This window comes from Microtus pennsylvanicus, chromosome 10 (assembly GCF_037038515.1).
Source record: "Microtus pennsylvanicus isolate mMicPen1 chromosome 10, mMicPen1.hap1, whole genome shotgun sequence".
NCBI classification, from domain to species: domain Eukaryota; kingdom Metazoa; phylum Chordata; class Mammalia; order Rodentia; family Cricetidae; genus Microtus; species Microtus pennsylvanicus.
Genome location: NC_134588.1, coordinates 6,911,352 through 6,938,155, shown reverse-complemented (window position 1 = coordinate 6,938,155; position 26,804 = coordinate 6,911,352). Strand labels below are relative to the sequence as shown.

Genomic DNA, 26,804 nt, shown 5'->3' with positions numbered 1-26,804 from the left:
AGGCCAGGAGCAAACCTTTCCTTCCCAACAGCGACAACAGTTCTAGGAGCAGAACCACATGACTGCAGTAGCTTTGCTTTTTCAAGTTCCAGCATTTAAGAACTTAGTTGAATGCCAAGCACATAAATAGAGGCTGATATTAAGGGCGCCACAAAACTCTTGGAGCAGTTTTAGTCTTTAAATAGCAGAATTGATTTCTGTGTACATTGAAGCTGCCATAAGGCCCTCAATACTCTGTTTAGTTCATTTTTTTCAATAAGATACTTGAAGTTGTGAAAAACAAGTTTCTCAAGCATGATACAACCCTCAGTGTTCCACATATTCACAACTCACCTTTAACACAGTGTATATACTCACTTCTCTCCTGTACTATGTTCTCATGTTTATTCAAGTGAAAAATAATTACATATTCCGTATCTTTGCAGATACTCCATTGACAGAAGCAGCGACCCTGGGAGATTTTTTTATGTTGACATTACAACGGGTGCTCTCATGACTGCAAGACCACTAGACAGAGAGGAGTTTTCTTGGCATAACATAACAATCCTTGCTATGGAAATGAGTAAGTAACCTAATTTATTTGTCTCCACAAAGTTACAAAACGTAAAGGTATAGAAAGTGAAAGTTTCTAGACCTTATAATAAACAAATGTTCCACAGGAGAAACTGAAATTATATGCTATACAAATAGATGGTCATGTGAGTTGACCTACTGTTCATTTTTTGGTTTAGGGACACCCTTATTTGAGCTCAGTTTTGGTTTTGTTTTTATGCAAGTACCAGCTAGTAAATCCTGTGTCTGTCAGGAGTTGGGTCATCACATGTTTATGATTGAGAAGGCCTGGAGTAAAGCTCACAACACTGATATCAAGTCTAAGGAGCAGAACCATGAAACTTTACCATTTCTGTTTTTCAAGTTTCAGATTAGCTAGAAAGTTCCATCTTAGAACTACCTTTGCTATATCCCTAAAGTGCTAGAAAACTTTGTTTCCATTTTGTTTTGATTCTCTGATTTCTTCAATAACCCAATGACTATTGAGGAATATATTGTTTAATTTCATATTTCTATGGCTTCTCCTAATTTTGATTTTTAGGTTTTGTATTACATTATAATCTGATGGCAGAAATGACTTTGAGTTTGCTTTTTTTATTTGCTAAAACTTTTACTGTAACATAACTTGATTTTAGAGAAAGTCCCATAAGTTGTTAAAAAAATATATATTCTACACGTGTGAAATATTACATAAGTGTCTATAGGGAGGCTTAACTCTGAAGTTTCTTTGGTTTCTTGTTTTAAAGATGATCTCTTACAGTGGAGCAATAATGTTACTCACTGTCATTATAACTGGGTTTTCTGTCTTTTTATGCCCAATAGTGTTTGTTTTTATGAAATTATATATATCAATATTGAAGGCATATCTATTTACAATCATTTTTGAGACAGAGTCTCACTGTGTAGCCCTGTCTTGGCCTAGAGCTCAATAGGCAGAGAAGACTACCCTCAAACTCAGAGAAATCTGCCTGCCTCTGTTACACATATGCTAGGATTAAAGGCATTCACCACCACAACTGGCCACAACAACTGGGTCTTCTTAAGTGATTTTTCTTTTTGCTAACTGGTGTGACCTTATTTACCTCTTCTAATTAATCCTAAGGTATTCTTCAGCTATTCTTAATTGTTTCTGGATTTGTTAGGTGTATCCTATCATTTTTCAATCTGTGACATGAGGTGTGCTTCTTGGAAAGATAAAACAGTCATGTCTTGTTTTTGATCCAACCAGCTAGTTTCTATCTTTTAATAGAAAAGTTAAAACTATTTACCTTTAATTTTTAGAAAGGTTTTCTGATTCCTCTAAGTTTGTTTCACTGTTTTCCTCCCTAGTTTTAGCACTGATGTTTCTCTCTCTCCTATGAATACAGTGATCTTCTGGTTTACTGTGTTATACATGACTGGTTATTTCCCAGTTCACCTTTGTTCATTTATTCCTCTTACACAATGTTTCCTTTCCTGAGCTCTCAAGTTTTTGACTGTGTTTCTTTCTTCCATGTGTAGTATTTCTCTAAGAATCTTCTGTAGGTTTAGTGGTAAAAAACTGTTTTAGTTTATGCCCAATATGCTCTTTTCACTTATTAAACAATAACTTTGCTGAATATAGGCAATCTCAGTTGGCAGTTATTTAGTTTCTAGACTCAAATATTCCATGTTTTCCTGGCTTTGGGGCCCTCTAACAAAGAAGATGTAATTCTGATGTCTTTGCCTTTTTTGAGTTATTGCAGCCTTTTGTTATTATGTAGTTTTAGCATTGTAACTATGATAATAGATTCTTTTCTGGACATGACAATTCTGTGTTTGAATGGTGTTAAAGCTTAGATGTTAATTTCTTGGAAAGTTCTGCTATAATTTCATTGGCTAGGTTTTCTATGCCTTTAGATTGTATCTCAGCTCTTTCTACCAATAAATTCTCCATATTTGTGAGTCCTTGAAAGTTGTAGTTGTGTTCACTTATTTCATTACTTATGTTTAAATACAGTCTTTCCTCAACTTCATCTTCAAATTCCTTTGTTTTGAGACAGGGTTTCTCTGTGTAACTAGCTCTCCTGGAACTCACTCTAAGACCAGGCTGGCCTCAAACTCAAAGAGATCCTCCTGCCTCTGCCTCCTAACTGCTAAGAGTAAATATGTGTGCCATCACAAGCCTTTCGATTCTTGATATTCTTTCTTCTGCTTAATCTAGTTGACTGGTGATGATTTTCACAGTGTTTACATATTGAGTTTTCATTTCCAATAATTGTTCACTAGTGTATTTGTATGTTTGTTTTTGTGATATTTTTGAGACAGGGTTTCTCTGTAAAACAGTGTACCTGTCCTGGAAGTCACTCTGTAGACCAGGCTGGCCTTGAGCTCACAGAGATCCACCTGCCTCTGCCTCCTGAGTGCTGGGATTAAAGGCATGAGTTGTTTGGGTTTTTTGTTTCTCAAAATATTCATTTTCTTTCTGAATTCCTCATGCATGATACTTTCTTATCCAGACTCTGGGCATTCATCTGCTTGTTTGTAACCTCTTACAAAGTGCTGTTTGGAACTTTAATGGTTTCAATATTGCTGGACTCAGTTTAATAACATATTATCTTTAGCAGAGACATGCCACCTACCTTTTCATATCTGTGTTTATGTTTTGTGATTTGTCTATCTGTCAGTACAGATATACTTTCTAGTTTATTATTAGGTTTAGAAAGCAGTCTGTTCTTCAGGACTCAATTCCAATACCACTCAAGAGAATAAAATAACTAACAAGCCATTTTGATAATACCAAGACTAAATCAAAGCTGATACAAAAATAGTCATAAAAATAGTCATACTCAACTACTTTATCACTAATGACCATAGACAAGCAAGTAGAACATTTAATGTAGAGTAAGCTATGGGCTTAGAAAATAATTTGGTTAAGGCTAGCAAGATGGCTTGGCCAGTGAAGACATTTACCACAAAAGCCTGAGTTTGATCCGTAAGATCCACATAAAGTTGAGAGGAGGGAACTGAATCTACAAAGTAGTCCTCTGACCTCCACACACATGCACATCATGCATACATTCTCGCACACATATGCATACGCATGCTAACACACATTCATGCACATGTGTGTACACACACAATTTTAATTAATTAGTTAAAAAATAATAAATTAAAGAAATAGAGGGGGATGAGGAGAATGATAAATCAATGATGTTAAATAAAAGAAAAGAGGAAAGAATATTAGGAAGAGGAAAAGAAAAAGTAAGGTATTCTTGAAATACTACTGTACAGAAAAGAAAAATAGAGAGAGCTGGGGAGTTGGCTCAGAGTTAAGAGTACTCGTGCAAAGGACCCAGGTTCCATTCTCAGCTCCGCATGAGACCTCACAACCATCTGTAGCTCCAGTCCCAGACATCTGACAACCTCTTCTGAACTGCACAGGCACCAGGCATGCACGTGGTGCACTTACATGCAAGCAAAACCTCCATACACATAGTAAATTTTTACAAAGAAATACACAAACAAAACCAGATAACATTACAAGAGAAATGCAAATCATAAATGCTTCTTTTAAAAATAATAATGAGCTAGTGAGAGGGCTCAGCAGTTAAAGTGCTGGCCACACTAGCTTGTTGACCAGTGTAAACTAGAACCCACATAAAGGTGAAAGGACAGAACTGACTGCATACATGAGCAGTGGTATGGATACGCACTCATACACACATGAAATACCATAATTTTAAACAAATAAATAATTAAATACTAAAAGTATAGCAAAAAGAGAAAAACCCTAATTGAGTGAAGGAGAAGAAAGAAAAGAAGGAAGGAGGGAAAGGAGGAGAGAAAGAGGAAGAAAAAAAGAAGAGGAAGAGGAGGAGGAGGAAGAAGAAATAATTTTTTGACAGCAAAAACCTGAAGCAGCTTCTTCCCAAAACATAGAATTTTGGAGTTTGTAGGCAAGTAGAGAAGCAGTCAGCTGGAATTTCTATCCTTCCTAAGGTTCACCTTGTTGTTAAATCTGAACCCAGGAATTGTCAGTTATCCCAGACAGGGCTGTATTTGTGCTAGGAACATTCCTTTTTTCTGTACCAGGTGCCACTGATGACTGGGTGCACTTAACCCTGTAGTCTGTGGGGCAGGTAGATTCTTTCTCCAGAAATGTATTGTTCTTCCTTCCTGTATGGCACCAACCACAGATGGCTTCCTGGTTTTGATTGCACAGCCTTTCTCTTCTGTACTTTTTACCTGTGTGTTACCCTAGCTAACACACTTCCTCTCTTCCTCCCTTTGTTAATCTTACTCTTCAGTCATGGTATCACTAGAGCCAGTTTCTAACTCACCATCTTTCCCCCAGAACAGCCTAATCCACATAGGATTATTTAGGGGGAAAACCATAAAACATAAATATTTTTGAAAAAGAAAGAAAAAATGAACCTGAAGAACAATGTATTCTGGGATTTAACAAAATTCCATACATTTTTGCTTGTAATTACTGTTGTCTCTCTGGGTGGAGACCAACACAGGAAAAATAGAGAGTATGGGGGGCTGTGCATTTGTCTAAAGGCAGCAATTCCAAAGACTCAAACAAAATACACATTTCCCCGAGAAAGCCCATGGCTCCTGCCCAAGTCAAAGCTGTGGCTTTGAAATGAGCTTGATCCTATAAAAATCCTTTTAGTCCCTAGACAGAAATAACTGTGCAGTGTTTCATGTATCCCCATGCATAACTTGAAACTTAAGTCAAAGAATTGGTTATCCCACCCAAGTGTTCCATGAGCACACATCCTAATCGGAAGTGACTATTGGAAATCCTAGAATAGAAAATAGATTTTTAATTCTGTAACTCAAAGAATGAACCAAGCAGAAATCAAAATTTTAAAGTTCATTTTCCAGCACTTGCTTCCCATGAAGTATTGTTATTTCCTGCATAGTTCCTGACACCCAACACGCCTTAGATGCTTCCTTCTGTATCAGCTTATTTGTGGCCACACTCTTAACAGGCAACACACACTGTATGGCCATGTTAGATTGCCCATGTATTTCACCTGTTCCTTAGCAAACCAGATCGACAAACTGCCTTTCTGCCTTTCCACGCTCTCACTATCAATGTTCCTCTCTTTAGACAATCCCTCCCAAGTGGGAAGTGTTGTTGTCACAATCAAAGTCTTAGATGTGAATGACAATGCTCCAGAGTTTCCCAGGTTCTATGAAGCTTTCATCTGTGAGAATGCCAAAGCTGGACAGGTAAGGAAAACCCTAGATATACAGAGGTAACCCTTAAAGATAACTGTCTTAGTGAGGGTTTCTAGCACTGTGATAAACTGTCATGAACAAAAGTCATTTGGGAAGGAAAGGCTTTATTTCATCCTACACTTCCAGGTAATAGTCCATTACTGAGGGAAATCAAGGCAAGAATTCAAGAAGGGGAGGAAATTGGAGGCAAGAGAGGCCATGGAAGATGGTTGCTTACTGACTTGCTTCTTATGACTAACCTAACTTGCTTTTTAACACAACCCAGGATGACCTGCATAGGGTGGTACTACCAACAAAATGCTGGGACCTCCCATATCAATAATTAATCAAGGAAATGTTCTATAATCTTGCCTATAGGTCAGTCTTATAGATACATTTTCTCAATTGAGGGTTGCTCTTTCCAAATGGCTCTATCTTGTGTGAAATTGGCATAAAACTAACCAACAGAATAACTGAATTCATGATTGATAAATGTTCATAACAGAAAGAGCTCCCAACTTCTTTATATCAGGAGCAAACTATTTATTTGTTAAGATAACCACTTGGAACCCAAATTACATTTTGAGGTCTAACCACATTCACAGGACTGCAGTTTGTAGATCAGGTTGCACATGAAGCAAGGTTAGGAAGAAGGCAACAGAGTTACTGTGTTGAGGTGGACAAGTTCTGATGGGTAGGTTGGGCTTCTAAAGTTCTAACTAGGTGGTTCAGACTTTTAAAATGATGGTTTCTTTTTTTTGCTATCATACTTTTTGATTGATACACATAATACAGCATAATATTTGTTTACTCTAAAATATGATTTAATATCATATTTTTATGCTATGACAAAAGAGGCTAAAAGTAGTCATGAATTTAGAGGATGCTCAGTAGCCCAATGAAGAAAGCCATCCTTCCTCACTTGAAGGCTCTGAAAGAGAAGCTGCACTATGACAAGAGAATAACATCTTAGCCACTTCTCCTACTTTTGGAGGTGTGGGTGTCCTCCACTTCTAAGGACATCTCTAGTTGTCCTTTGTATAAGACTTTGAAGTGCAATTTATCTGTGACTTGGAGTTAGGGGACAGTATCACAAGCCTGCCCCATTTGTCATCTTCAGCCAAGATATGGATCACTTAAACTATGATATGGATTCTGGGTTTGAAGGTCTTCAGTAGGACACAGCTAAAGCTCTCATATTGTTATATGGACCACCAGTTCTTCCTGTACTTGCCCAACACTGGTCATCCTCACTCTACCAGGTGTGCGTGTATACTCTCCTCTTACAGTGGATAAGAGCCATACAAAATTAAAATGCATGTCTGATGATTAGACGAGATGGAATGGAGACTGCTGAGTGAGGTATTACACAGTGGAGCTAAGGACTGTCAGGATAATGGAGGCCTTTATTGGGGGGCCATGGTGCTCCCACCAGACTGTCTACCTACCCTTCCAAGTCCTAGCTCAACAATACACACAAAATTTTAAGATCTGTCTTAAGATTTTTCCCACTATATTGTCTGTTCAGAACATTCCCTAAGAAACATTTTATCTCTTTACATTTGGCAATCAAAATAGAAGAGCAGAGGATCTGCATCGGCTTCTCCATGGGGAAAGGGCACATGTGAGCAGCACTGGCATGAGACTGTACTGTATGTAACTTCCACTGCTTCCCTGAGCCTTGGCTGTATTCCTACTCTATTGCACCTGCTTTAAGATTCAATAGTCAGACATTCTGGAAGGCTTACCCTGAGGCAGAGTTTGGATATAAAATGTTTGTGAGATCTATAAAAAGAAAAGACAGAGGAACTAAGTCAAATAAAAAAATTAAAAGTTCAACTGCAATAAAGTTCTACTAACATTCTTACAAAATTCTAGAATAAGAGCTTTCCCAAGTTCAAGGGAATAGGGAAGCCTTTATACTACCCTGCATCACTGGACTTAGGCTGCCCTGAAAGGATATAACTGTGTAGTTAAGGTAGCAGTCTGCAGTGAAGGTGATCCCTGAGGAGACCAAAGGTGAGGAGCAAGGAAACAATTCCTTGAAGTATGAGAAATCCCTTGCTGGGCAGCCTCCCTAACCTTCAGCATGTTTTAAAACTCTGTGCCCTCAAGCTGACTTTTGATATAGTCATTTCTGTCCTGGAAGAAAGACAGCCTTTCCAGCAGAAACGGCAGGTTTACAGGGCCAGGCCCAAGCTGAATAGGAACCATCTGTGCTACAGGGTGTTACAGTGAACACCAATGAAAAGCAGCTCATCCAAACTTTGTCCATACCTCACCGCACTATGGCCACCTACCTTTCTGTGACCCTGCTTTCTTTAATGGCTTCTCCATGCATTTCCATAGCCTTCATGATAAGTATTCCACTTCAGAACATTGTGGAAAAGACAGAACGTGGCCAATGGGTTCAAGTGGAAGCCCTCTTGCCCTCCCAGCCGCTGAGCTCCTTTTTTCATTTTATTTTTCCCAACTGAGCTATGCCCTCATATCTCTGACTCTAGTCTGCTTTCCACAATGGTGAGCTTCTGCTCTACACCCTTTCTAAGTCCCTTCCTGCCAAGAGAACATGCCTGTCCTGTGGTCCATGCCCTCCCACACACAGTCCATAGCTCCACACCCTTTCTAAGTCCCTTCCTGCCAAGAGAACATGCCTGTCCTGTGGCCCACACCCTCCCACACACAGTCCATATCTCCACACCCTTTCTAAGTCCCTTCCTGCCAACAGAGCATGCCTGTCCTGTGGTCCATGCCCTCCCACACACAGTCCATAGCTCCACACTGCTCTGTTTATTTCCTGATGATAGTGATGATTTTTAAACCTGGGTTTCTCAGAGATGGCAATTCAATTAGTCAATACTTACTTGATGATGGGATACAGACAGAGTAAGAGGAGAAAACTGGGGACACCTAGGACCTTGTGACACTCCATGCTTCTTTCACTTCTTCACTTTAAAACACTTTAAAGTAACCGGCCAAACTGCAGGAATATAATCCATTTGAAACATGTAGGCCACACTTATTCTTTACCTACTAACATACTGAGGATCAAGAACATGCTTAATTAATCCTGAACTGTTGACGGCGTGGAGGGTCTCCAGATTAGCTTCAGGACATCTTCTCTTTGTGAAATGACTTACTATTAGAATCAGTATCTAGGCTTTCACTAGGCTTTGCCTTTTCCACTGGATCCAACTCACCCTGAACTCACATCTCTGCTTCAGCTCATCCAGACAGTGAGTGCTGTGGATCAAGATGACCCTCACAATGGTCAGCATTTCTACTACAGTTTGGCTCCTGAAGCTGCTAACAACCCCAACTTCACGGTCAGGGACAACCAAGGTAAGCAATGGACCTGGGACTATCTGTGCTTTTCTCCCGCTCAGACTGGACATCTTGAGTTACTAGACCATACTCACAGTACCAAGTTTTCAGGTTTTCTAATAGCAGGGCATTAATGCTAATTTGTAGTTACAAAGTGTTGTTTCATAACATCAAAGACAAAGAGTGCCTCCTGCTGTCTCTAAAACCTTCATTCCTCCATCAGTCTACAGATATTTGTTGATGCTTGTTCTGTGAAAGACACTATTCAAAGCACAATGATAAATTTTCTTCCTTGAGTCCAACTCAGAGCAACTTGTTTGCATTCTGAAGGGAAAAACAACCTAAAGTTCCCAGAAAAAGAAACAAACCTGAAGTAACATTTCTAACCAAACATCAAAAGGGAGGATGAGTATAAAGCCCCCACAACAAAAGAGGCAATGTTAAATTAAAGGGTAATACTAACAACAAAGATACTAAAGGTAGCAAAGTGCAAATACAAGAACTCAATAGTATTCACAGAATTCAAACACTTTTCTATGGAGCCAAGATCTTGTAAAGCAAACGGCACTGGCCTCAAATGCATGACCCTCCTGTCTAATGCTCCAGGGTGCTAAGGCCATAGTCAGTCACCATCCACCTGACCTCAAACAACTTTAGGTTCAGAAAAAGCTACTCAGATGAGGTTCCCATTGCAGAAGGGGCTTGCTTTCCACTACATCTCTAATGGAATTAGACTTCTAGGACCTTTCCAACAAACACTCTTTGGCAGAGGGGTTTATAGACTTAGCACGAGCTTGGGGCTCAAATGGGGAAAATAAAAACTTTCTTTCTCCAACTGATTATACTTCAAAGGAAGGTCACAGTAATTGAAACTACACATTTAACTACTGGACAGATCCCTTTGTTAATTCTGCTTCCAACTAACTGACTTGGGTATCCTCACTTCTCTGGGCTTCAACACCCTCGTCTTTTTTTTTTATATTGATTTTATTGAGCTTTATATTTTTCTCGGCTCCTTTTCCTGCCTCTCCCCTCCCCTTCAGCCCTCCCCTATGGTCCCCATGCTCCCAATTTGCTCAGGAGATCTTGTCTTTTTCTACTTTCCATGTATATTAGATCCATGTATGTGTCTCTTAGGGTCCTCATCAACACCCTCATCTTAAGAGTGGCTTTGTAACAATCAAAACAAAGGGGAAGAAAAGTGACAAGGTCAGGTGTGCCTTGTCTTCCTCTCAAACACCGTGTTAAAGATCTGAATTACTGCTACAACCTCATAAATACAAGTATTTTTCAGCCTTTTAATTACCATAAAATGTCTATGGAAGGAATACTTACAGTTAAATACCCTGAGATTTTGGTATGTTTATGTGTGGTATGTGCTATGTTCACATGTATGGGCAGATATTAGGTATCTTCCTTTTGATTTTGATGCTTATTAGTGTGTATATGCATGTGAGTAGAAGTACCCAGTACAAGTACAAAGGCATGGGATCCTTTGGAGATGGAGCGGGTTCTGGGAGCACAACTCAAGTCTTCTGCAAGAGCTCTTACCTTGAGCCCACTTTTCAGGTCCCACAGGTCTCTTCTTTGATTATTCTTTCTGTCATATACAGAGGCAGGACCTCTCATTTGAAGCCAGAGCTTGCTGAATCAGCTAACTGAGCTGATCTGCTGGCTCCAGGGTTCCTGCATGCACCTCCTTAGCACTGGGATTAAAAGTGGGTTACCATTTTTATCTGGCATTTTATTCACCTTATATAGCAGTTTGCCCAACATTTATTTATCTCCCACCCCCATATCTCTACCCCAAGAATCTTATTGAGTCAAACTTTTGAATTATTTACTTACCTGTTTCATATAAAAACTCTCCCTATGGAAAAGCTTCATCCTCCTTGGGGTTGAGTTTTTTTTTTTCTGTATTCTGTCAATCATGTTTTATTATTTTTTTAAATTTTTTTATTGATAAAAGGAGGATAAAGAAAAGAAAAAAAAAACAAATTTCCACCTCCTCCCACCAGCCTCCCATTTCCCTCCCCCTCCTCCCACTCTTCTCCCCCTCCTCCCACTCTTCTCCCCCTCCTCCCACCCCTCTCCCCTTCCCCCCACTCCTCTCCCCCTCCCTTTCCAGTCCAAAGAGCTGTCAGGGTTCCCTGCCCTGTGGTAAGTCATAGGTCCTCTCCCCTCCATCCATATCTAGGAAGGTGAACATCCAGACTGGCTAGGCTCCCACCAGCCAGCACAAGAAACCCTAGGGTGAGAAGAGCTGGGCATTAAGTTTTTTCTTCAAATTTTCAGCTAGATATCACTCGTTTCATGCATACTTGCAGAACTACCACAAAAACAACATACAGCAAAAAAAAAAAAAGCTGCAAGTTTCTTAAAGGTGACCTTGGGCACCTGTCCATGGAGGCAATGTCGTATAAAGATGGGATACTGGAACAGGATTGAAACAAAAGAAGATGAATCAGCTCTTGAAAGGTTTCCCCAAATAGAAGCCAGTGCATCTTCAACAGAAAGTGTGAACACCTAATCTCCAGTTGATAATTTATCCCACAGGTTTCTTTTCCAAAGATTTATTAAAAACAGACGGACTTCCAATACCGTGTTCCCATCATCCAGTGTCCCCACTTTTTATAATAAATAGTAAATACTTTTAAAATATTACTTATAAATACTTTATATATATATTTAAATAGTATTACTTATATGAATACATTCTTTTAACATTTTTATATATTATATTTTATGTGTTTTATGTTTATATATACATATATAAAATATCATACATTAAATATTACTTAATAAATACTTAAATAAATGTAAATATTTTTACAAATAGAAGTAAGGCCTTTTAGCAAGGGTTGGGGAGGACTATGAAACAAATCCAGAGCCTTGACATGCTAAGCAAGCTCTCTACCACTAAGCAATATCCCCACTCTTTCTCTTCTTTGTCTTTTTATTTGGGTTTGGATTTTAGAGACCAAGTCTCATTCTGTAACCTCACTAGCTTAGAAGCTGTTATACAGACCCTCACAAGCCTCCACAGTTCTGCTGCCTCTGCCTCCCATGTGCTTGGATTACAAGGGCATACCTTCATGCCTAGCCGATTATCACTTTCAACAACAACATTCAAAATGACTAACATATGCAGTCCCAGCAGGGCCAGCCTCAGCCATGTGATAGAAAGTTCTGGGTGAGCTTCTGTTGTATTGTTGTTGTTGTTGTTTTGTGGTTGTTTCAGCTCTATGTCAGTCTTTCTTAACAAGATCCTTTTGACCTAGGCTAAATAAAGTAAACTAAAACATAAATACAAGCTTTGTTTGGAGAAAACTTTAATTTTGAAAACAGTTAAAATTACAAAGGGTAATTGATGGTAGTTAGTTATTAAGCCGAGTGGGGGAAGCAGAGGATGGGCTGTGTGCTAAGTGGGCAGATGAATACAATGCTCCCACTACTGACTGGATTGCTGTCATTTCCTACTGAGAAGACAGTAAGATGAAGGTAAAGCGGGAAACAATTATCTGAACAGGTTTTGAGCACTGTCTTAGGGTTTCTACTGCTGTGGTAAAGCACTGCAATCCAAAACAGCTTGGTGAAGAAAGACTTTATTTCATCTACAACTCTCAGGTCAGTCCATTGCTGAGGGAAATCGGGGTAGGAACTCAAGACAAGAGCCTGGAAACCTGAATTAAAGAGGCATGGAGGAACACTACTCACTCATGGCTTCCTGAGCCTGCTTTCTTATAGCACCAGAGCCAGCAGGGGGGGGGGGGTGGCACCGCCCACAGTGAGTTGGGCCCTCTCACATAAATTATCATCAAGAAAATGCACCACGGCTCAATCTGGTGGGAGAATTTTTCTCAATTAAAGTTTCCTCTTTCAAAATGCCCCTTGTGTAAAGCAGACAGGAAACCAGCTAAGACACCATTAGTGCTAGGAAACTAAATGACACCATGGAAGGAGTCTGAGAATCCAGAGCTCGAGTACCAGCGTTGCTACTATCTAGGTTAGTGATGGAAGGAAATGCAGTTAAACTAGGTTTTAATTCTTTCACTGTAAAGGGGTAGAATCATTCAGTAACACAACAAATTGTTACAAAGATTACACAAGACACTACATGAACTAAATACGAAAACTGGTACTTGAGTACAAACAAAAAAGAACCAACAAACAAACAAAACTGAAAAACAAAATCAAAACCTAGCTGGTATCATTAAAAACAAAAACAAAAACAAAATCAATCAAATAAACAGGAGAAAAGTAAATATAAATGAGAGAATACTGTATTAGAAAGGTCTGAGTTGCACCTGAAGGCTGTCCACCTCATCCAGCTGTGTCCCAGGCTCCATAAATCTTGTGTTCTTTCAAATAAGGCTTCAAGGCAAGAGTACAGGGAAAGTCAGACACCAGCTCCAACCTGCCCATTTTTGTCAACTAAGGTAATTATTTTGCTATGCCCAACTTAAAAAAAGTAGGAAACAAGAGTTCTTTCTTACATTCAAGAAGAGAAAGAGAGGCCAGGTGGTAGTGGTGCATGTCTTGAAATCCAAGCATTCAGGAGGCAGAAGCAGGCAGATCTCTGTGAGTTCAAGTTCCAGGACAGCCAAAGTTACACAGAGAAACACTATCTAAAACAAAACAAAACAAAAAAGAACTAAAAAGAATAAACAAAAAAAATAAAATAAGAAGGGAAGGAGAATCAGAAATATTGATGCTTACTGGCCATGTTTGCTTTAAGCTTTTACAAATTTTGTGAAATTCTAGTCTATGTGAAACATACCCAGAACATTTTCTGTTGACGATATTAGCTTTTTATCTTTTTGTTTCAGAGTTATGTGGTTTTTGTTTGTTTGTTTGTTTAGCAGGACCTCACTATATGGCCCTGGCTGGCTCAGAATGTTCTGCAGGCCTCCTGACCTCAGCTCCCTGCCCCAGTTCCAGGATTACAGGCATGTGCCACCATATCCATCTTGGTTTTGGCTTCATGAGTTACTTCTTATGCATCTTACCACATCTCTCAAATTATTCCTCTGAAAAAAATGATCACAACATTGCAAAACAACATATTTGCTTTATAACTCAAAGCTATTTCAGGTGACCTAAAAATATAAACTCAAAAATTCTTAAATCTAAAACTATATAATACTTGATAAGTATCAACATCAACACATCCTACCACACAGAGAGTTTGAGAAACATATCTAACCATTCAGCTAAGGAAGGATTATATTCTGCTATATCTTCTGTTTAGTCAGTGATAATGTGAAGTTCACATAGCTACAGGAGATGATTTTTTTTTTGTATTCTAATTACAAAGAAATAAGAAGAAATGTTTCAGATGGCAGATGGGAGAGAGATAGTTTTGTCAGCATTTTTTATTTTATTATTATTATTGTTATAAATTTTCACCTCCTCCCCTCCTCCCATTTCTTTCCCCCTCCTCCATTCCCCCTCCCTCTCCAGTCCAAAGAGCAGTCAGGGTTCCCTACCCTACGGTGAGTCCAAGGACCTCCCCCCTCCATCCAGGTCTAGGAAGGTGAGGATCCAAGCAGACTAGGTTCCCACAAAGCCAGCATACTACTTCTTGCACATGCAAGACCTGAGTAAAGCTGCCTAGCACACCTGGAAAGGCCAGGGGTGGCAGTGCCTGTCTCAAAGCCTAACTCTGGTTGAGGGAAATAGGTGGATTTGCAGAGCTCACTGGGCCAGCCTATCCAACTATAAAGGTCCACGTTCAGTGAGAGACTCTGCCTCAAAACATAAAGTGGAGAGCAAGGAAAGCACCCCACATGAACCTTTAGTCTCCTCACACATGTGAACATACGTGTACACACAATCTTATACATATACCCCACACACACACAAAAGACAATGGGTTGCCTAAATGTCCTGAGTTAATTATTGCACAATAAAAAACCTACTGAAACATCACGCTGTACCTCATAAAGGTATATGATTTTCTCTTAGCTAAAATTTTTATTTTTTAAATAGAGAGAAAAATCCTAAATTCTTATCTTTTAAATGGGAAGAAAAGTAACTAATTATTTTCCCCAGGGTTGCATAGATAATTCAGCAGTTAAGAGCACCTGCCGCACTTCCAGGCGACCCAGGTTTAATTTCCAGTACGTACATGACAGCTCACAAGCATCTGTAAGTCTGGTTCTTGGGGATTCAACACCCTCTTCTGGTCTCTGCAGGTACCAGGCACACAGGTAGAATACAGACGAGCACACAAGCAAAACAACCATAGGCATAACATAAATTAGAGTAGAAGTCACCAAATTCCTATCAACTGTGTAGACGCAGCCCACAGGCCAGGAGAAGTCACAGGTGTGTCATATGCCCGGGGGACTCAAATGTGCTGTTAAAATGAACAGGTTCCTCAGGAAGTTGTTGATGTCAACTGAGAGGCATAAAAGAAAATAGCAAAAGACGAATTCCAGTCAGAATAGCAAAAATAAGCAATCTTGCACAGTTATGTGGGCGCCTCAGCCTTCCTTTCATAGAGGCAGAAAGTGGCACAGGGCTTGGCAAGATGCTGAGCGGGGACAAACAGAGACCACAAATCATCAATGACTCTTCATTTCTGTCAAGCTTTCCGGGACACTTTTGTTAGATTTGAAGGCTGACAGTTCTCCCTGGGCACTTTGTGTCACAAAGAGTAAGACAGCCTCTCACTAAAGCCCTTCTCTCGTAGGCCTCAGGGCTTTGCCTGAAAGCAAGTGAGAATCTTTATTTCCTAATCTAGGTGCTGAGGCAAACCAACGCACCATGGCTGCAGGTGCACACTCCTTCTAACCTCTCTTCTTCCTCTGCCCTGCCTCCCTGCTTTCTTCAATCCAGGAGACTAACTCAATGGTTGGGCTTCCACTTCCTACTCCATGCTCATTTTTCTTGTTCTCATTTTTAATTGCCTAATGCCTTACTCCTTCAGATAATACCGCTCGGATTCTAACCAGGAGGTCCGGCTTCCGGCAGCAGGAGCAGAGCGTCTTCTACCTGCCCATCCTCATAGCAGACAGCGGAGAGCCAGTACTCAGCAGTACCGGCACACTCACCATCCAAGTGTGCAGCTGCAACGACGACGGCCACGTCATGTCCTGCAGTCCAGAGGCCTATATGCTCCCCGTCAGTTTGAGCCGGGGTGCCCTCATCGCCATCCTGGCCTGCGTCTTTGTCCTCTTAGGTGAGTTGCTGACTCCTTGTTTGTGTGTGTGTGTGGGGGGGGGAGTCCACATGCTTTTAGCCATGAGTCAGTTAACCCCCTATTGCAGCTACTTGGCATTGGCCTTCTCCCAAGCTTACTTCAAAAGGTGGTAGAGCAAAGCGTAGAGAAAAGTACAGAAGTTGAAGACAGTCCCTTCCCTCAAGGCCTCTTTGGCAAGACTAGAACACACAGATTTATCAATTATTTATTGTAATCGTTAATACCATACTAGATACGGAGATTAATGAGACAGAAACACCCTGACCTTCATAGTTTACCTCAGGGGATACAAGTTCATATTGACACAATAGAACCAAAATTATGTGGGAGAAGATATAATAATCACATTTTCACATACATTTCTGATAAGTAGCAGCTAAATCACAGAGATTGAACAAAAGGCCCCAAACCAAATGTCAGAAGCAGATCCAAGCCTGACTGCAGGCAGGCTATGCATGGGGCAACCTTCCTCGATGACACTCTTCTCCTGAATGTGAATGCCCAGATGTTAGAGGTAATTAAAAGCTAAATTCCTAGTGCTTATTCCACAAGTGAAAAATATAAAACACTAAAAATTTAAATTAAAATAGACTTGAAGACATCCATGTATACCATTTATCTCTAGCTTACCTAAACACCAAGTGACTGAATGAAATTCACTATAGAAAATGTCAGTCAGCATTGCACTGATTTTCTACATAGGCCTGTGGAATATTCTCAAAAACATTTGAAAATATAACATGGGTTTTGGTTGTATTTTGAGTGTTACATTTTATGAGGAAAGAACATAAATAACTCCCCCTCTCCCCGAGACAGTTGTTATGGCTCCTGGCTCTCGGCTGTACTATCAAGTAAAACCTACCTGCAATTCCTGAAGTGTCCGTCAGGTGGCACTAGAAGACCTTGAGTACAGAAAAAGAACCCGGAGTTTTCCCCCTTTTAAATAATCTCTTCCCAGGAGAAATTTCCAAGGTGCCTGGCCTTACTTCTTTCTATCTTTTGAAAATACATTAAGCTCATCCTGGCCCACAAAGAGTCATCATTACAGAAGTACTTACGTAAAGAGACTGGCTCAGAGTGCTGTGCAAGAAACAATGTAGTTGATAAACCAGGACCCATCTTTTAAATTGTACAGAGAAAGACATTTCCAGAAGTCAAAGTAAACATAAGTGTCATAAAATCCCTAGTCTCACACTCGTTTACTTCTACAGAGCACAACCCTGGTTAAACACAATTCACACAACTCCCAGGTTTAGGATGCCATTGATGTGTATGTGTGTGTGTGTGTGTGTGTGTGTGTGTGTGTGTGTGTGTGATGTCTGGTTGTGGGTCTTGCATTTGTTCCCATCTGCTGCAAGAGGAAGCTTCTCTGTTGGTGGCTGACAAAGTACTCATCTGTGAGTATAGGCAAGTGTCGTGAGGAGTCATTTTACTGTTGCATTCTTTCACTAGAACAGTAGTACTTGGTCTCACCCTAGGCGTCTGGGCAATCTAGTCATTTTACTGTTGCATTCTCTCACTAGAACAGTAGTACTTGGTCTCACCCTAGGCGTCCGGGCAATCTAGGCTCGGGTTCTTGTTCAATCAAGCAGTGTCAGGTATGGAGTGTCATCTCACGGAGTGGGTCTTAAGTCAATTAACATTAGTGCCAGGTATGGAGTGTGTCATCTCACGGAGTGGGTCTTAAGTCAATTAACATTAGCTGGTTATTTCCACAAGCTCCGTGACACCATTGCACTAGCATATCTTGAAGAAAGGGCATTATTGAAGATGGGAGGGTTTCTAGCTGAGTTGATGTTTACTTTTCTCCTTTGGTAGCATGCAGAGTACCAACACGTACCACACTAGCTCTACTTCTCCAAGTTCAATGAGCTGTGTATGGTTGTCTTCAGCAAAGGGGTCTTGCCATCTCTTTGTGGAGAACTTCCTATAGTGTTGGCAACAGCCCAAGTGTTTGGGGATTCCTAGGGGACCCATTAGATGCAACCCATTTCTAGTACTGGAAACTTCATTTGGTGACAAGGGACAGCCAATTGAGGCTCTGCTTCCTTGATTATTTGACAATATTGTTTTCATCACCTTCATTTATGTATATGTTTTATGAAGTTTCAACTGTATTAGATTTCTGTATTACCCCTCAAGTGGTCCTTAATTTTAGCTGTCTTGTCCTATAATCCTTCCCTAACCCCTTCTCTTATCTCCTTTCCTGATTCTCCCATTCCATTCTGCCCTGCCCCCATATCCATCCATAATTATCTAATATATTCTCCTTTTCTAGGGAGAGCTATCTGCCCCACCTAGTTTCTTATTCTATACTTGACCTCTGTGTTTCTACAGACTGTAACTTGGTTTTTACTGACTTAACAACTAATATTCCATATAAGTGAATACATACCATATTTGTCTTTCTGGATCTGGGTTACCTCATTCAGAATATTTTTTTCCTACTTCCATTTGCTTACATGCAAATTTCCTTTGTTTAATGAGAGAGTAATACTCCATTGTGAAATGTACCATATTTTCTTTATCTATTTTTTTATTGAAGGATTTCTTGGTTGTTTTCAGTTTCTGGCTATTTTGAGTACAGCACCAATAAACACGGTTGGGCAAGTGTCCCTGTGGTAGGATGAATCCTTTTGGTATATGCCCAAAAGTGGTATATTCCCACCTCCCTTAGGAACACACCGATTTCCATAGTGGCTGTACAAGTTTGCACTCCCAACATCAATGGATAAGTGTTCTCCTTACTTAACATCCTGGCCTGCATGTTTTGTTGATCTCAGCCATTCTGACGGTTCTAAGAGGAAAATACAAAGCAGTTTTGATTTGCAAATTTCCCTAATGACTAAGGATGTTGAACATTTCTTTGTTTTTCAGCCATTTGAGTTTCCTTTTGTACCCCAATTTTCATTGGGATATTTACTTCCTTGTTATCCACTTTTTAAAAGTTCTTTATATATTTTGGATATTAATGCCGTATTAGACATATAGTTGGTAAAATTCTTTTCCCATTCTTGTCACTTTATTTGAATGACCTGCCCTTTGCCTTACATGCCTTTTCAGTTTCATGAGTCCTATTTATTATTTGTTGATCTGAGTGCCTGCACTACTGATGTTTTGTTCAGAAAGTTGTCTCCTATGCCAATGCATTCAAGGCTATCCCCAACTTTCTATCAGGTTCAGTGTGTCTGGTTTTATTTTGAGGTCTTTGATTCACTTGAACTTCAGTAGTAAGAAGCTATTAGGATTACTGTACATGCAGCCATGTAGTTTGCCCAGCTCCATTCAGTGAAGATGTTTTTTTTTTCCATCGTATAGTTCTAGTTTCTCTATCAAAAATCAGTGTACACAGGTGTCTTCACCTGGGTCCATCTGAGTTTTCAATTTAATCTCACTGACCAACTGTGTGTTTTTGTGTCAGTACCATGCAATTTTTAATTACTATAGCACTGCAGTACAGGGAGGAGTGGTCTGCTTGTCGTCCTGTCCGGCTAGCTTACACCCAAAATAATCACACAGAAATTGTATTACTTAAATTACTGCTTGGCCCATTAGTTCTAGCCTCTTATTGGCTAACTCTCACATCTTGATTCAACCCATTTCTAATTGTCACCACGAGGTCGTGGCTAACTGGGAAAGATTCAGCATGTCTGACCTGGCAGCTCCATGGAGCTCTGTCTCTGCCCTTCTTCCCAGCACTCAGTTCTATCTTCTCTACCTACATAAGTTCTGCCCTATCAAAAGGCCAAGGCAGTTTCTTTATTCAACCAATGAAAGCAACACAGACAGAAGAACTTCCTACACGAGGGAATGGTGATACCTCTAACAGTTCTTTGATTATTCAGGACTGTTTTCGCTATCTTGGATTTTGTGTTCCCATATAAAGCTGAAGACTGTCATTTCAAGATTTGTGGAGAATTATATAGGTATTTTAATGGGATTGTATGGAATCTGTAGATTGCTTTTGGTAGGATAACATTTTTACTATGTTAATCCTATCAATCGATGAACATGGGAGATCTTTGCATCTTCTGAAGACTTCTTCAATTTCTTTCTTCAATAACTTGAAGATTTTTATCATACAAATCTTTCTCATACAAATCTTTCACTTGCTTGGTTAGAGTTACTCCAAGATATTCTGTATTATTTGAGGCTGTTGTGAAGGGTGTTGCTTCACTGACTTCTTTCTCAGTCTATTTGTCATTTGTGAATAGAAAGGCTATTGATTTTTGTGAGTTAATTTTGTTTCCAGCTACTCTGCTGAAAGTGTTTATCGGCTGTATGAGTTTCCCAGTGGAATTTTTAGGGTCACTTATGTATACTATCAAATAACTTGCAAAGATATTTGACTTATTCCTAATTCATGTACCAGTGATCCTCTTTGGTCGTCTTATTGCTGAAACTAAAACTTTAAGTACCATGTATTGAAAATGTATGAAGAGAGTGGACAACATTGTCTTGTCCTGATTTTAGTGGGATTTCTTTGAGTTCTTCTCTATTGTTTTTATGTGAGCTATGGAATAGCTGTAAACTGCCTTCATTATGTTGATGTATGTCCCTTATATTTCTAACTTTTCTAGGACTTTTTGTCATGAAGAGGTGTTGGATTTTGTCACAGGTTTTTTCGTACATCTAATGAGATGATCTGTGGTTTTTGTATTTGTTTGTTTATACAGTGGATTGTATTAATTGACTTATGTATAATGAACTATCTCTGAATCTATGAATGAAGCCAATTTGATTACAATAGATGGTGGTTTTGATGTGTTTTAATTCAGTATGCTAATATTATATTGAGAATGTTTTGCATCTATGTTCCCAAGGTAAATTGATCTGTAATTTTTTTATTGGCATTTATGTGGTTTAAGTATCAGGGCCACTGTGGCTTTGTAAAACAAGTTGGAAAATGATTCTTCTGTGTCTGCTTTGTGCAATAATTTGAGAAGTATTGGTCTTAGCTCTTTTTAAGTCTGGTAGAATTCTACACTAAAACCCCCTAGCCTTAGGCTTTTATTGTTTTAGAGAATTTTAATTACTGCTTTTATTTCACTAAGGAATGTAAGTCTTTTTAAAATGTTTATCTGACTTCAAGTTAAATTGGTAAGTGGTATCTATTGAGAAAATTATCCATTTCTTTGATTTTCCAATTTGTTGGAGTACAGGTTTTTAAATTATGTCCATATGATTCTCTGGATTTTCTTGGTGTGTTATTATGTTCCTCATTTCATCTCTAGTTTTGTTAATTTAGATCTTTTCTATGCCCTTTAGTTAGTCTGGATAAGGACTGGTCAATCTTATTTTCTAAAAGAACCAACTCTGTTTCATTGATTTTGTTTGTGAGTTGTTTTTTTTTTTTTTTGTGGGGTTGTTTTGTTTTGTTTTTTGCTATCAGCCCCGAGTTTGATTATTTTATGACCTCTACTCCTTTGGGGTGTATTGGGGTGTAGTTTCATCTTTTCATTTCAGAATTCTCAGGAGTGTTGTTAAAGTCACTAATATGAGATCTCTTCATTTTTTGTTTTTATTTTATGTAGGCACTTAGTATTATGATCTTGCCTCTTATAATCACCTTCGTTGTGTCCCATAGTTTGGATATGCTGTGTTTCCTTTTCATTCAATTATAGAAATCTTTCATTTCTTTCTTGATTTCTATCTTAGTCCCATTACTGTGTATTTGCACTGAGGTCTAGGCATCTGGGTTTGGTATGATTGTAATTCTGGGTGCTGATATCTGGTCTTGTCTTTTCAGGGTGAGTGTTTTGTCCCTTGGTTTTTGTTGCTCTGTTTTTTAGGGGGTTGTGTTGGTTGTATGTTGCCTGATAGGAAATTCTTCTGGGATCCTGCCATATGTGCCGCTGGGATTTCAGGCAAATGTGTTTCTAGGTATTGGGAGCTGACACTTGGGAATGGAGATGGTTTAGAAAGTTGAAGCTGAGGAACTCACAGGTGGGAGGTTAGCAGGTTGTTCCACTAGGATTTGTTTAGTTCTGAGTCAGGGCAGAGAGTGAGTAGAGGCCCCAAGGGTAATCTGCTACAGAGCTGGGGCTGAGACTAGAAAACTGGATTTGGAGGAGAAGAGGGAGACTGAAGATCTGAAGCTTGCCTACCTTCTTAGATGGCCTAATTGCTTTCCTGGCAGGTTTGCCTGGAGCATTCCCAGGAAAAAGAATGCTTGATTTGGAGCCTGGGATAAAACAAGAGTGGGGGAGGAAAAGGCCTGTGTGACCCACTGGAGATGGGGAAAGAAAAGAAGAGAGGCCGCAGCTGGTGGTCTGCTAAGTTCTGGGGGTGATACTGGAGAAACTAGGTGATTAGATTTGGAGGGAAGGCGGGAGAGGTAAAATCCAAAGTTGGCTTAGGCTTCCCTAGCTGGAATTATTATTATTTTTTAAAGATGATATTGCCCATACTGGCCTCAAACTCCCAAACTCCTATGCTATGTGATCCTCCAGGCCCAGACAACCTAGTAACTGGAAACACACGCACGCACCCGCGCACGCGCACACACAAAATGCCTGGCCACTTAAAAACGTTTTCCAATTTCTTTCCTAGCAGCATCTAAAATACCTAGTACCGCTAGCACATGACACGAGTGCCTTCTTTCCCAGCATTTCTAGCAGAATTCAGCAGCCTTGCCTCTACTTTATTAGCAACAGTTGTGACCCAAAGACAGCTTTCATCATTACCTAGTTTATATTAACAGTAATCTCATTAACACAGCTACTCCATAAGGACAAGTTCATGTTAGAATTGTTATAATCAATGTTATTTCTCTGTCATTTTAGCAGAGCCTTTTAAAATATATGTTTAGTGTTCGCTGTACCTCACAGATATGAATGTCACTTAGAAACCCATTTTTTCTATGCTATTTTAAATCCAAATCACACTCCAGTCTTTCACACTAAGTTCAAACCTCCCACCCAGTCCCTTAGAGTCCTATTAGTCACTTTTCCTGAAATCCTGCAGCTCTTGTCCAAGCCTCATAGTTTTACACAGAGAGAAAATATGCAAGAGTATGTCATTCATTATTTTCTGATTATGCATTTTGTCACCAATTAATTCCAGTCACAGAAATATTAGGTGCTAACATCACTAACTGCAATTTGTATTCAGCAAACAGTTTAGATCTGTTGTTGTGAGCTTTCTTAGTCAGTAACCTTGTAGCACACAGACAACAACACACCACCATTGCCACCACCCTCGAAGGAACTGCGGTTTATTCTGCAGTGCCGTCAAACTGTCACTGTTCACCGGCTGCAACAAAGCACAGCAGGAGAAAATCAATAGCAGTGCTAGAGTCGAAGCCACAACACTCTTCCTGGAAAATGCTTCCAGCTACAGCGATAAACAGTTCAATGGGATTGTCTCTCTCTCCTTTAACCCTAATGAGCACACCTAGAGAAAAATGCATTTGTTGGGATAAAATTTTATCCTAACCTTCATCAGCACATCTAACAGTGAGGCGCTTCTCTGGTAACACATTGAACTATAGAAAACATCTCTGCCCATTCCTTCTCTTCCATGAAAACCACTGGTTCCAGAAAGTCACAAATACCCCTCTAATTAAAGGTCTTTTTGAGGAATCGAAATTATTGGACTTAAAGGGTCATTCAAGCTTTTAAAAATATTTTCATTATTTTTTTTTTAGAATTTCATACACTATATCCTAATCATATATATTCACCCCTAAATTCCTCCTAGGTCTACCCATATTCCCACCGCATCCCCAATTTTGTGTCCTTTTTAAAATAAATAAATACCCAACTGTTCCACTTTGTGTCATCCAGATATTCTAGTGCAGAGCTTTCTCTGGATCAAGGCTGGCCTACCAGGAGGTAAACTCCTGAAGAAAACACCAAAGCTCCTCGGTTAGGTTTGGAGTCCGATAAACCCCTACCCACAATGCTGTTAGTTTTTGAATGAGGCATAAAAAGACAATTATTTTTGCTGACACCTACCGTAAGTGTCTACATTCATTATTTCTCAGTATATGGTTGTAGTTATAGTGGAATCCTGTTAAGATGCTACAGCAAGAAAGCAGAATGTCTACACCCTCCAACCTCACCTACATGCGGCTTTTAGGTTATAATAAATGTATACTAAACTCATTATTCTATAAGCAGGGTGCATATCTTCTACAGCAGGGCACATGCTTTGTGGCATCTTAGTGGGATTTCATACCGGTTGGTTCTGTGTCTACACAGAGTTTCAAAGCAACAGGCTTCTATGAAGCTGTGCAGTGTTTTACGAATCAACTGAAGAAACAGAAAGCCTCATTTGCCCAGGAGCTCCTAATATAACAATGCAGGAGGGGGAGTCAGCCTGAGCTGGTTAAGTAACTGGGGTTTGAAATGCCCAGAGCTTGCCCTGGCTGCCACTGTTCCCGGGGACTGACTCGTGCCTTTCTCTGTGTGCCGCCAGTGCTGGTGCTGCTCATCCTGTCCATGAGGCGGCACCGGAAGCAGCCCTACATCATCGACGACGACGAGAACATCCACGAGAACATCGTGCGCTACGACGACGAGGGCGGCGGCGAGGAGGACACGGAGGCCTTCGACATCGCGGCCATGTGGAACCCGCGCGAGGCGCAGGCGCAGGCGGGCGCCCCGAAGGCGCGGCAGGACATGCTCCCCGAGATCGAGAGCCTCTCCCGCTACGTGCCTCAGACGTGCGCCGTCAGCAGCACGGTGCACAGCTACGTGCTGGCCAAGCTCTACGAGGCCGACATGGACCTGTGGGCGCCGCCCTTCGACTCGCTGCAGACCTACATGTTCGAGGGGGATGGCTCCGTGGCCGGCTCGCTCAGCTCCCTGCAGTCAGCCACCTCGGACTCGGAGCAGAGCTTTGACTTCCTCACAGACTGGGGGCCCCGCTTCCGGAAACTCGCAGAACTCTACGGGGCGTCGGAGGGGCCCGCGCCCGTGTGGTGACGGAAGCCCGGAGGCCGAGGCGCATCCAAACCCAGACGTTCTCAAAGGCCGCTTCTCTGCACGAGGTGTGGCCGCCACAGGAGCAATATTGTGCTGGTCAGTGAGGATGGGAGTGAGTGGACCTAGCAGAGCTCTCTCTGGATCAGCTTTACTTGGTTAGACTAAGTTAAATAATCAGAAGAAAACCCAGGAAGAAGAGGGCAGAATCTCCAGTCACCGTTTTAGACGTTTTATTTATTTTTTTCCCCACACTGTATTCAAAGACTTGAAGTATTATGAACAAAAGCTTAGCTTTTTTTTTAACTATTCACCAAGGCCTTTGACATTTTGCCACCACGAAAAGTATCCATTTTATCTTTGTTCTCCATTTCAGATTGTTTTTCCAGATCATCAGATATGCAGAAATCAACACGTACGCATACACACACACCACTGAAAAAATTATTCCTCAGTGAAATTGTTCTAAGATGGATGGTATTTCATTTAACCTTTTTGAGACAAGGTTAAGATTGACTGGGCCTTGCATGAGGGAGGGGTGGGAAGGGTGGGAGAAGGAAGAGACATTGACTTGTGCTCAAGTTTAATACTCATTCAAAGAGTTGGCATTCCAGCTAATCAAGCATCAGTGAGTCAGACTGCACTGTTCTCCTCTCAGCTTGTTATGCCCTTTCAAAAGTCGGAAGGAAACCGGAAAAGCTGCCTCTTTTGCACTGTAGATGTCTCTTCCATGTGCCAAATGTGGAGATTAGACGCAACCAACGAAAGCCAAATATAAAGAAGTATCTGATAAAAGCATGGGTTAGAAGGCTTTCCTAATCTGTGTAAAGTCAATCCAAGGGATGTTTACATACTGTAGATAACCTACTTGAACAAAACCAGTATTATAGAAAAGAAATGGATGTAAGAGAATTACATGTAAAAGTTTTGTATATTTGTTAATAATTTTGTTAATAAATATGATGTACTACATCTCAGTACCTTAGCACTTCTTTTAATAAAAGCTAAGTAAATAGAAGGAAGGTGACCTTCATATTTGTTTCATTGTTGAGCTAGATGATCATGGTTTACCTCAGGTTGGAACTGCTTCATAACACAGAAACCGTGTCAGAGAAACATGAGGCTGTGAATTCTGTGTTGATAGCTGGCCATGTTAATAATATGCTTCAATAGCTGATGTTTTTTTAAGATGTTATTTATTATATATACAGGGTTCTTCCTGCATGTATCCTATAGTACAGAAGAGGACACCAGATCTTATTACAGATGGTTGTGAGCTGTCATGTGGGAATTGAACTCAGGACCTCTGGAAGAGCAGCCAGTGCTCTTTGCCTCTGAGCCATCTCTCCAGCCCCCAATAGCTAATGTTTTAGTGACAAACTTCATTCTTTAAAAGGGGCAAAGGACCATTTAATACTAATGGCACAATCATGAATTTGGCATGTATTTTTAATTTTGGGAGAGGGCATACAGCAACAAAGAGGCAAGATAATATGTCATTTTCAATTCTATTTCAATGACAAGTCACATACAAATCAGTTTATCCACTGAAGAAGAGCTCATTATTGGAGGGACAAATTTTATTCAACTTCTTTCTCTAT

General features: G+C 40.2%; 1 protein-coding gene across 2 annotated transcripts in view; it reads left to right on the top strand.

Annotated features, from left to right (window-relative positions):
- Window positions 1-26,234, top strand: part of Cdh20 (cadherin 20) — a 244,441-nt gene extending 218,207 nt beyond the window's left edge. Inside the window, exons 8-12 of one of the 2 annotated variants that reach the window (XM_075987654.1) lie at window positions 426-562; window positions 5,636-5,757; window positions 8,970-9,087; window positions 16,004-16,255; window positions 24,698-26,234. In XM_075987654.1, coding sequence (XP_075843769.1) covers window positions 426-562; window positions 5,636-5,757; window positions 8,970-9,087; window positions 16,004-16,255; window positions 24,698-25,206 — 1,138 coding nt within the window. In that variant the 3' untranslated portion in view covers window positions 25,207-26,234. The remainder of the gene's footprint in view (window positions 1-425; window positions 563-5,635; window positions 5,758-8,969; window positions 9,088-16,003; window positions 16,256-24,697) is intronic. The other variant, XM_075987655.1, reaches the window with a different exon arrangement.
- Window positions 26,235-26,804: the final 570 nt, after the last annotated feature.